The 12,644-nt window shown below is 41.4% G+C and overlaps 1 protein-coding gene across 1 annotated transcript; it reads left to right on the plus strand.

The window, feature by feature from the left end:
• Window positions 1–836: 836 nt before the first annotated feature.
• sema7a (semaphorin 7A (JohnMiltonHagen blood group)) lies at window positions 837–10,756 on the plus strand. The gene is made up of 14 exons (XM_084364114.1): window positions 837–1,049; window positions 1,330–1,469; window positions 2,244–2,285; window positions 2,392–2,487; window positions 2,746–2,848; window positions 3,058–3,168; window positions 3,505–3,647; window positions 5,144–5,322; window positions 6,548–6,656; window positions 7,273–7,465; window positions 7,632–7,744; window positions 8,569–8,714; window positions 8,844–8,890; window positions 8,984–10,756. The coding sequence occupies exons 1-14, from the start codon at window positions 929–931 to the stop codon at window positions 9,394–9,396; spliced, it is 1,956 nt and encodes a 651-aa protein (XP_084220240.1). The 5' UTR covers window positions 837–928; the 3' UTR covers window positions 9,397–10,756.
• The last annotated feature ends 1,888 nt before the right edge of the window (window positions 10,757–12,644 follow it).

Raw genomic sequence — 12,644 nt, forward strand, 5'->3', positions numbered from 1 at the left:
AGTAAGTTAAAATCACAAAGATACAAAAGCACAAGCGCCTCTTAAAAATGGTTTCCTTCCTTCCAAGTTTCTTGCTGTAGTTTCTCCTACCATACAGCCTGCAACATTCACTTTTCCCCCAAATTACTACTGCAGGATATCTAAAATAAACACACTCCTGTCCAGTGGTGCATAACCACTTAATATTAGTCCCAGAACTCACTGTATCTGTATACATTTACACAATATTTCATTACTTTTCTTTTAATACCCATTTTAACTGTTTAAAATCAGCCTATGTGTAAGTCTGTTCCCTCTTTTTAGTGGGCTGCATGCATCTACACGGGCATTTCTGTTAACATCACCTATCAACCTCATCACTGACGATCTTGCAGGTTCAACCAAAGCAGAATCTGTGGCGCATTTCTGCCTCTGGCTGGTCAGCAGAGCGCGCAGAGCGGGTCTGCAGTGAGCACTGTGTATTAAAAGAAACCCTGCAGGTGTGGAGCTGTAGGTGACTGAAAACATGCCTGCCGAGATCTTCCGAAAAATACACACATGGGACAATATGAACGCTGACAGAATGAGAAGTGGGCGTGAGCTGTGCGTAAATTATAAGCCCTGGAGCGTCTGCGTCAACGCCACAGGTAGATAAACGAGCAGCTTGATTACGTTTTTAAAAACAAACAAACAAACAAACAAAATAAAAAAAAACAACTGTTTGAGATCATTAAAGATAATTTTTTGAAGTATGTTTAGTGGGATATTTTATTCTGTATCTTCTCTCTCTCTCTCTGTATATATATATATAGGGAGCGACAGAGGAGGAGTCTATATAAGACGCTGGCTCCGGCTCGATCACTGTCACACTGCGGGGAGAGTTGGACTGAGGAGGACCTCACACATACAGATTCATCAAACATGTTGACAAACTAAAAAAAGGCGCAAAATGATGCGGTTTGTGTTAATTAATATTTGGCTGGCTGGGGATTTTCTACTAGTTCTCAGTGTTGGACTGAAGGACACGCCGACTCTCGGATCCAAAGACAACCCCAGGGTTCTCAGCAAAGGTAACGTTCACGTGCCACTCCTTCACCTTTTATGACCAAGTTCAAATTATTGTCTAACGTTCGCGATGCATTCAATGTCTGCAATCAGCGCAGGCGTTTCGAGTGATCACTCTGAGAGTTAATCCTGCCTTCCAATCCTTTTTTAAGCCCCCTAATATCTAGTTCAGTTCTAACTTCAGTGTTGTCATGTCAGAGCACAATGCAGACATTGACAGGGTTCACCTCATTTACATCCTCCCAGGATTAAAATATGATAATGTGATTCATCTTTCCCCCTCAGATATCATCAACGATGGCTTTGAATACCAAGTCCACCAGAACCACAGCGTCTTCTTCTACCATGAAGACTCTGAGGAGATGTATGTCGGAGGGACTGATTTTGTGTTAAAACTTGATGTGGATGACTATCATGTTATAGAGGTGGGTGTTTCTGGACGTTTTCATTTTTTACTTATTTTTTTATTTTGTTACTCCACCCACTCACCCCTTCATGGAGTTGTTTAATGGTTTATTCATGGGCTCCCAGCTTGATGCAGGGTGACAGAAGAGTTTGCAGCTGGGGTCATAATCAGATGCTGTACTGTATAGCAGATGGCTGCGACAGACCCTTTTATCGCACAACGAGTGTCTGGCAGCACTCAAACCTGGCCTTTTAAGGGGCTGATATGCAGCTTCAAGTGAGGGGGTGCTGCTGATAAACTGCAGTGCCTGAACTACCCTGATGACAAATTAAACTTTCTAAAATGATCCAGTGCAGAAAATGTATTCAATCTCAAGAAGGGATGGGTGATGCTGATGATTCTTGGTCATTTTCCAAGAAAGTAGAGTCAGTGTGGCCTCAGTCTCGACCATAAGACAGACGTAGATCTTCATTCCACTAATGGATAGGAGCAGCTGAAGCCACTTGAGCAGAAGCCTTCATCATGAGTGAAGTAGGGTTCACCGAAGAGAGAAAAAGAAAAAAAAAGAAGAAACGGCTCTCAGATTTATCATGTTTACCTCTCATCCAGCTATTCCAAACATTTAACAAACATTGGGAAACCAACAAAAACAACAGGTTTTTGGGCGTAGCTTTAAGTGCAACATTCTTTATTTGTCAGTGAGCGATAAGGTCTGTTTGAAATGCCTGTTTTCCATTCATGTCTTATTTAAAAAATGGAACGTTAATTATGTTAATTTTTATGTCCCCTGCAGACATTTCCTCTGAAAGCAACCGGGCAGCAACAGTGCAAAGAGGTTAGTAACTAGCTATGGATGAATCATGTGATAACCAATAGCTTCTCAACACATTTAAATGAAATGTATTCAAGCAGTGTGTGTAATGACAGGCTCTGTGTTGCAGGGTCCCTGTGAAAATGTCATCACTGTCATTGAGAAGTTTCAGGACAGCCTGTTTGTCTGCGGCACAAACGGACACAAACCACAGTGTTGGAAGCTTGTGAGTGTTTGCATACGTCACTGAATATGCGTTGCACTTAATGTCACATCTGTGTGACATACTGCAAGTGTTGCGGTGAGGTAATTCTACTGTCACCGGAAGGGCAAAGCTGATTAAAGTGTGCCGCTGTCTGGCGGCTCTGATTACCCTTTAAGAAGCTCCCCGTCTGTAATTTCAGATGGCTGTTTGTTCTTTTTCCACCGCAGCTGCCTAGAACTAATTATCATAATGTTCTGCCGACCTTCTGTTCTTCTGCAGTTTTCTTCGGTGAACAATCAGTCGCTTGAAATAACGAAGAGTTACGAAGGAACGGGCATCTCTCCGTTCGTGTACACACAGAACTCCATATCTCTCACAGTAGGTATGTTAATCACAGCCTCCTGCGCAGCCAACGACTGTTTTTGAAGGTTTAAAAATGTGACTCTGGGGGCTGCAGGCTTACGTAACCGCATCAAGTCATGTGTGGCAGCAGAGTTGGCAAGCCAGTGCATTTTCACATAAATATATTAAATAATAAAACAGCTTTGCTCATTTTTTCATGCGGTGTGTCTCTCTCTCTGGTATTTTTAGAGGGGGATCTATATTCTGCAGCACCTTTAGATACTGATGGAAGCTCATTACAGTTCAGACGGAAAGCTGGCAGCAGAACTCATGTCTGGATGTATGACAGCTGGGTCTCAGGTGGGTAGATGACAGAAGGTGATTCATAATGCATGATGACTACTTCACTGTCCCAATGGTATTGTCATGTGACAACACACCAAATTAAATACAAAAAAAGACGCAATTTTAAAGGGAAATTCAGCAGGGATTATTCATTTACCTTATCTGACATTGAAAGTATGCACCTGTTTAGTATCACTCGGTCCTGAAACCCTGACTCATATCGTTCGGTCCACTCCTCTGTATCTTTGTTTTGCTCTTGCATGCCAAGCTTTTTCCATCACATATGCTCTGCTGGCACCACATTGTACTATAAACACTGAAGCACTAAGCAAACATGTCCTCCTTTCACAGAGCCCACGTTCATCTCTGCGTCCTGGGTGAAGCGGAAGGAGGACCCTGATAACGAGAAAATCTACATCTTTTTCCGAGAAAAGAACTCTGATCAAAACCCGGAGGCTGACCCCTGGATATCGAGGGTTGCCAGAGTTTGTAAGGTACGCTCCACACCTGAGGACACATACGTCAGTGAAGGTCTAATCTTACTAGACTGCAACAGTAAACTCCCCACAACCTCTTCAGATCAGCTTTAGCAATCAAGGTAATAGCCATCCAAATCTTGTTAAAGTAACATGAAAGGTGGATGCCACTTATATTGACTCTTAATTATATGAACAGATGGTAGCTTGGTTAGGAAAGGTTTTATTGCTTTATTGTAATAGTTATAGCTTGTGATAGGGTGTAGCCGTGAGTATGACTATACTGCATGAGTCAGACAATGACTCATGCAGGGTGGGTAGACTAAGGGTGGGTTATACCACCCTATTTGGATATGATGCCATATAAAGTAAAACCAGGACCAGAATCACAATATGAAATAATGAGTATAATGTCAATTTTGGGTATTGATCCACCCATTTAGTTCAACATGCTTTGGTATGGTTGGATGATAGACCCAGCATGACTTTTGGGGGGGCGCTGAATAAACAGTATACCAGTTTAAAAAAAGTAAATTTTACCTCAAAAATCCAGTCAGCAGCTGTTCTGGGGCTGTCAATCATATCCCATGATCTTCATCAGGAGTAGATGTTGTAATTTTCATCTGCTGACAAAGGTCATATTATATGATTAAAAGCACCAGAAGACCTACTTAATGTACCTTAAAGTGAGATTATTTACGTTAACTTCACACATGAATACAAACGGTATTCGCTCGCTTTCCTTAGATCACATTACATACATGCAGTAGATTTTGTATGATATTCTGCCACACATGTACTTTCTTCTTCTACTTTTCATTTGAATAAACAGAAACTGAAGAAAGTTACACCTCACAGAGTTGATTCTTATCACATTCAGTGGGAATTTCTGCTGTGTCACCCACAGTAACCCCTCCTGAATTTGCCAGACAAAGCAAATGAAACGCCAACATCTGTTCAACCAGTTTCTTTTGATGTTGACTGTCATCTTTGTTGTGGAACAATGATGAAGGTCGGCCACTATTTACCATTTTTCAATAGAGAAGGTCATTGATATTGATGGAAAAGGCTGTCGTCATGGATGATGTGATAGGTTGGGAGATTAATTATTTACCTGCCTGGTGCTTAAAAAACAACAGGGGATAAAAAATGTAGTAGGTAGAATGATAACCTGTGGTTCTGCGAATACAATGCCAGGCTGTGACTGAGGCATAATAAATGTGTCCAACAAGATTTATGTAGTAATGCAACCATCTGCTGCAGGGTGGTCTCGTTTCCACCTCCTGTACCAACGAATCAGGCTTCATACGGTCATTGTGGGGAAATGCAGTCAAGCTTGTTATTTGACATCTGTATAAAACAAGACCTGCCAATGCAGCGGTTAGGTGTTGTGTTCCAGATCTCATGGTTCATGTAATGAGCGTCCTATCAAGTAACCCAAGGAGGTTTGAATTTCAGTTAAGGGGAAAAACAAGAGCATCTTCCTGGTGTAATCTGTTGGTATCATTTTGCAGGTAGATGAAGGCGGATCAAAAAGATTCTTCCAGAACATGTGGACGTCTTTCCTCAAGGCCCGGCTTGTCTGTGGGTTCCCAGACGAGTCACTCTATTTCAACCGTCTCCAAGACGTCTATGTGATGCACGCCGATGACTGGCATGACACAAAAGTCTACGCACTTTTCACGAGTAGCTGGTGAGATACTTTCTCTTCCTTTTTTTATTTTGTCTACTAAGCAACAAAATTAGCGACACGCTGACGGGGTGACACAGAATGTCACTTCAGATTGAAAGCTCAGCATTTTGAATGTTTTTTTTTAGCCTATGGAGACAAAACTAACCCTGAACCTGATCACTGTGTTGCAGAGGATGTTTTAATAACAACAAGGTTGTCCACGTTACCAATCTTGATAGATAAAAAATCAGCTTCAAATCTGCTCCTGAGGTCATTTTATTTCTTATTTCTGCCTTCTTGTGTCTGGGTCCGGAAACCATTTTTAAAGGTACTTAAAGGTTCTCTTGTTTCTGCCTGTGTTTGATACAAGTCCAAAAACCTGCAAAGATTAGCCAAATCGGCCGATGATGTCTGAGTAAGTTACTGCAGGCACGTGACTATTCTACCACATTAAAGGTCGCTCCATCTGTCGTATGCTTTCTTTCTGTAACTCTGTGTTGGTCTGTCGATGCACAGTGAACAAAAAACAAACTGGTTTGCAGATGACTCCTACTGGTACTCAACCAGTCTGAAATGATCACCCCACCTGCAAAGTTCCTGTTCTTGTTTTTAATTATGCTTCATTTCGTTGTGCACATACCTCGGAAAAAAACGACCTCCAACACGAAAAAGTGCAATGGAATTTCCAAGTCTGAAACTCAAGCCTGACCTCCTCAACATAAACACACATTACATTATGTTACATGACATTACAGCAGTATGGCGGCAACAATGACTTTTTACCCCTTCATCACTTTTTACTTCATTTAGTGTAGTAAATATAACTTTCAAGTTGTAGTTGTCACTTTCATTCAGTTGATCTGTGCTCAATAGAAGTCTTTGAGAAGATATGTTAGGCGCCTACTCATCTTTTAAGTGCCCTTAGCTGTTAAATCAGCCGCTGTAGTTGCTTGTGCCATTCAAACACCCATTTGCAGAGTTTTTCCGAGCAGATGCACTGGGACGCTTTTAGATTTGGAAGTCGGAAATACCGACTCTAAAATATCTACTTGTGGCATGCAATGGAGTACATTCATATACTCAGTTGTGCCAAAAAAGTTTTGGAATCAACCATCATTTTACAAACAGAACGAGGAAACGGGACACGATGATAACCCTAACCGCAACCATGGTTAAGGAAATAATTAATAAAAAGATAAAAACTATTATTTTTATTCGGACTTCAGCTATCTTACTTCTCTCCTAGGAACTCGACAGCAGTCTGCGTCTACTCAGTGGGGATGATTGAAGAAATATTTGAGAACTCAACCTTCAAGGGCTACAGCAAAGACATCCCCACACCAAGGCCAGGAACGGTAAGAATGTGTTTTGTTTCCATGTTGATGTGCAGAGACAAAATACTTCCTCTGAGGGTTTTATTTTTGCTTCCCACCCTTCCCGCTCTTGCGCACTCAATCACGTTCATTGTGGTTAATCTATTATTGTATATCGCATGTCCCAGAGTTGGACTGTAGGAAAGTTTACAAAAACATGTTACATAAATGGGTGGAAACGTGGAAAAAATGTCTGTATTACTTACACCCATCAAGGGTGGTTCCGTGTTTCCATCTGTGGATTACAATTGTTTTTTATGTAAAGTCTATTCAAGTTCAGGCCTGTAGTTAGGGAAGTAAAGGGGCCCCTCCAACATAGATGTGCTTTGCAGTAAACCATACACTGACTTAATGAGTAATGACTGTTTTTCCATTTTCTGTGGTGGTGTCTTGTAAAGAAATCCACCCACACACCAGTCTTGCATATATACAGCTTACAGCTTGAGGAAAATGTTTCTTATTTAAAGACAACTTTGGATATATTCAGTTTTGTGTACATGTTAGAACTGCTTAAACATCCTCCAAATAGCATGCATACTCCAAACCACTTTAAATGTGACTGTAAGTATACAAAACTTTGTGTCCATGTATGTTTCAGTGTGTAAAAAACAGCAGACACCTGCCTCTGGCCACTGTCAATATGGTGAAGGATTACCCAGAAATGACTGACTGGGTTCACTCCACGCACTCTAAAGCTCCATTTTACATAAGCAGCAACAACTACACCAAAATAGCTGTGGATCGAGTCCAGGCAGCGGACCAGATGTATAACGTCCTGCTTTTGTCCACTGGTATGTCCACATTTGAAAAACGTACACTGCTCAACAAATAGATATAATACATTATTTTGGTATTGATACCCTGTGGTTTTCCCTGTTGACCTGGCTTGTAATCCTATATTGTCTATACGCTCTCCTGAGACTGTCTCAACCTGCTGTCTGTGTGCTGTTCCAACAGATTCTGGGAAAATCCATAAAGTGTTAGAGGCTGGGTCCAAACCTTTCATCATCTCTGAAACACAACTCTCCAGCCAGTCAAACATACAATCAATGAAACTTGACTCCAAAAAGGTACACTGCCATTTTGAATGCTATAACTCATGCATTGCTGTGTTGTGTCTTCGGTGAGAAAACGTTTTTTATATTAGTTAAATTTGATTTCTCATAATTGAATATTTTTAAGCAGTAGTGTATCTCAATATTTTTTACATCAGATGGATCAAATGACAATGCAGTGTGACATATGACCATTTCCATGACACAAAGACAATGACGTATGACTGTTGGAGAGTACCAGTGACCAGGACCAGACATTCATCGTCTCATGGTTAACATCTTAAAACGGTCGCAGTTTGAATAGGTCTAGACAGAAATACTACTTGGTTAGGTTAAAGAACAAGAAGTACTTGTTGAGGTTCAGGAAAAGATCAAGGTTTGGATTAATATAAGTAATGTCACCTGATTTCCTCCTTTGCTCCCATCATTATTACTACGCCCACAAGTGGTCGCTGCCTCAGAATAAATGTAAATATGGATCGTAATAAGCTGCTTGGAAAGATGACCTACTGCTTGTTTTGGTTCAGCCTTCGGGCTGTCATCAACTTCACCCCCGCTAATTTCAGCTCTAAAAAACAATTATACGCCTACCTTCCAGGCACCCAACAGCAGACAGACAAAGTTAACAACTAGTGAAGCATTCGGCTGCTGCAGAAGAGCAGAGGAATTTTCCTCTTTAGTTGGAGGACACCAAAACGGAGCCAGATTAATAATTGATAGTCTTTAGTGTTTCAATATTATTCTTGCAGCTTGTTGCGCTGCACTCTTGTGGCCATAAAAATCTTTTATTGCAGGTTTAAATTAATAGTAAATCTATCTTTCGATCTCCCTTTGCTTAGAAAAAGTTAGTGGTGGGTTTCTCAGAGAAAATTTCTACCGTGGACCTCCAGAGGTGTCAGGATTACAACGTCTCATGTGAAGATTGTGTGCTGGCCCGGGACCCATACTGCGCCTGGACAAAGTTTGGATGCACCCCGACTGTCCCGTAAGTCTGGACAGCAGTCTTTTTTTCTTTTTTCCTAAATTAAAAAGATCATCGCGGCAGCGTCAAAGTAACTCATCCCTTACAAAAAATGCACTTCATGGAACATGTGTGTATTGTCTTTTTTCACAGTGGAGGTGTTCAAGATGTCATGAATGGGGAAATAAGTGTGTGCAAAGGTAACTAATAATGAGACTGTTATTCATAATGCACACTTGCTAAAGGCTAAACACATTTTGGTCACATCTCTATCTTATCTTCTTTTCTTTTAGAACAAAACCAAACACACCGGACCAAACGGGAGACTGTTTCACCATCACCAGTGGAACTGACAGTTCACTCAGTCCCCCTGGGTGTCCCTTTCTATCTGTCCTGTCCTATAGACTCTTACCACGCAATCTACACCTGGGAGCACGGAGACGAGCACAGCCCTTGTCTGCAAATGCAGTCTAACTGCCTGCACCTCATCCCTAGCATGGCTCAAGAGAACTATGGCAGATACAGGTGTGTTTCTAAAGAGAAAGAATACACCAAAGAGGTGAAGAATTATCAGCTTGCAGAGCAAAGGATCCCAGATATGGGTGACAGAAGCAATACCCCTGACACAATAAATGATGCATCAGCTGTTGTGTCGCAGATATGGATGAATCTCGGACTGGCTGTAGCACTTTCGATTCTCAGATAGGAAATGCCCAAATTACAATTTACCATCAACATTTCCAGGGCCCTTTGTCCTTGTGTTTGCTAATCAGGCCAGGATGCAGGCTTTACTAAAGGAAATCCACCCAAACACCAGTGTAGATTGCCACTTAACAGCTCAAGCAGGAACTCTCCCAAAATGAGTCTAAAACAGTATTTGTGTGAGTGGTCACACAGCTATGTTTGGCAGAAAGGTTTCGTTTCAAGTCCGCAGGAACAAGATGTGGCCAAGTTTCTGGATGAAAGAGAAGTCACAAGAGGGGAAAAGGTTGGTGGGATGGGAGGAAGCGGAACAACTGGTCAGTTGGATCGCCTGAAAAGCCATTATGGTGTTTGTCTGGATCAGCTGATGACGATGTCAGAGGTAATCTGAAGGAATTCCTTTTACAGTAAGAATGGCTCAGACTGTGTATTACTGTAACACTAACACCAAAGCATAGCATTAAGTTGTTGTGCAAAAGCTTCTGGTCAGAGAGCCACAGACAGAGCCGTCGGCAGTAAGTAGGTGTGGTGTAGTAGTATGGTGGGCACATATTGAGTCCAGCTGCTTGGCACACATTTAGAGGTCAGGACAATGTAAATTTCCTGTGTGGACTTCCTCTGTGTCCCCTCCAGTGTACTGATAACAGATTACACAATTGTTTAGGGAAGGGTGGAGACGGCCAGGGACCCTCTGTCGTTCAACGTTTCTCAACTCTCATGAGATAACCATGAGAAACGTTTTGCTGCATAACAGACAGTGTAACTCCTGAAATAATAAGCACCTTGTTTTCACATCGATTTTTGGAAAACTGCACATTTTTCTTTGAATGTAACATTTACACACAGAAATTGTGTTCGATGTTAGCTGCAGTTTTAATATTCCATTGCACTTGAGGTAGAACAGATCTGAGATGGTTGTCGAAGGTTGTTAATGCCATGCGCCATAGTCCGTAATAGACGCATATCTGGCTGAAGTTCACTTACAGTTAGCAGCCAATATCAGACCAAGTAAGGGCGTAGCAGCAAATCTTGACTGTGTTGAATTGAGCAGTTATGTTCTTGATTCCTAATGAATTCAATTAATTTCTTCTTCCAGAGGTTACACAATAACAGTCAAAAACTACTAAGCTAAATATATTTATTATTTAAATTGTATTTTGGTACAGTCTTAACTTATATTGTATGTATTCCTCTTTGTTTGACACTGGAATTTTTTATATGTACAAGCAGTATGTGTAATTATTTGAAAAATCTTATATTTTTTCATAATTGCCTGAAAATGCTGCCTGAGAAATGTCAATTGTTAGATTTGCTAACTACTAATTTCTTCTTTTGCAATAAAATTTTTCACAAAGAACCAAGTCTTGAGTGGTTTCAAGAATGTTGTTTGTCGTTAGTGGGTTAGCGTTAGGATCACGCCTTCATCAGACGTGGCACTCGGTGACCCACGTGCAGTCTGATCAGAGTGCAGACGACACTGTAAGGATCTTTAGTTTAATCTGTCTTATTCCTGGATCTCAAAGTCTCAGCACTGCTAGTGATGACCAAGTGAGTACATCTTGTTTACCCAAGGAGGGGAAATCAAAACAGTACAGAAGTTTATCCAGCCATCTCTCAAAACAACTCTGCTGGAAATCCTGAATTCTCGTCAGTCAGCAGCTTAATGACGATCATTAGATCCAAGATGAACGAGCAGATTACAGATCTATGTGTTTGTTTGTGAACAAACCCTGCTGTCGCCGCTTGGATCGTCATCCACAATTTAGGGATGTATAACCTTTCAACACAGCAGTGACATAACACGGTACAATGACGTGGAATACCACAAATTGTGTCATTGTTTTCATCCGAGGTTACACCACAGACTTTTGACAGTTGAGTTTAAAACCGTTGTTTTAAACGTCTGTTCAGGTGTCTGGCTGTCAGGTCACTTTAATGAAGATCACAGAGTCTTTGGCTTAAGCCGGAGCTGACACGGCACCTGACCTGGTAGTTAAGTGGCTCCTGTGGTTAAGTGTTGATGTAGCTTGTAGACTGTTTGCTGCAGAGAAGGTTGCTCATAGTTCAGGAGGAGATGTCAAATATGTAATATATTCCAGGGTGTACCCTGCTGCTCACCCAATGTCAGCTGGGAACAGCTCAGCCCAGCTGGGAACAGCTCCAGCCCACCCGCGACCCTGGAAAGGTTGAGCGGTTACAGATAATGGATAGATGGATGGATATGTGGTTACATAATTAGTCTGTCTGTATGAGTCATTGCATGAACCCCCCTGTTTAATTAAATCTAGACACACTCCATCCAAGCAGTAAGATAAAAACAAAAATGTGTCAAATGGTCTCTTAGCAACCTTGTATTTGGCTTGCATAACTACACATCAGTGACATGACTTTCTGTACTTTTAGTATCCCTATCTCTTAAAGGGTAACTCCACCAATTTAACACATTAAAGTGTGTTTACAGGTCTTGGGGCATACTGCTTCATATGTGGAAAAAGTAGTATGAAGCCTTTTGTGGCTCTAGAGGAAGCTGCATGTAAATCTAATTAAATGCCTCCATCAATGGCTGAGATGCATTGTGGGTAATGTAGGCACCAGGTTTTGAAAAGCAGTCATATTACGCTATAGGTCATAATCAATACAGCAGCATCAGAGATACTGCCTTTCATTCCTCACAAGATTCTGGTGCCTACATTACCCACAATGCATCTTAGCCACTGAGTGACATGCAGGCATTTGATCAGATTACACGCAACTTCATCTGGAGCCACAAAAGGCTTTAGACTTTTTACACATATGCAGTACTCTCCAAGACCTGTAAACACACTGTAAAGTGTAAAATCGACAGAGTTACCCTTTAACAGCAGCTCTTCATCCGGATGGTGCCGCAGTACATTCTTAACTGTGTGATATGGTGACCATGAGCCGTGCTGTACTCTAATATGACCGCAAGTGGACCTTGATCCCCAGAGGACTTGGACCACACATACACGCCATGTTTTCCTGTCATGTGCCTATAACAGGAAAGTCTCCAGGAAGAGAGTAGAGTACAGAAAAACAAACACAAATCAAACACAAATCATTCCTTTTCCTAACTAAGGAAACCAAAGTCATGGTTCCTGGCTGGAGCCCAACCCTGTGAATAAACAAACAAACAACCAAACTGAAAACCTAAGAAATAGTGATACTATGTTCAACATAACAGAGATCCACTGCAGGTTTGTGAGTACAAGAATCATAAAAGCTTCTGTCTGT

The sequence above is a fragment of the Pagrus pagrus genome (genome assembly GCF_965226575.1).
Source record: "Pagrus pagrus genome assembly, chromosome: 10".
NCBI classification, from domain to species: Eukaryota; Metazoa; Chordata; class Actinopteri; order Spariformes; family Sparidae; genus Pagrus; species Pagrus pagrus.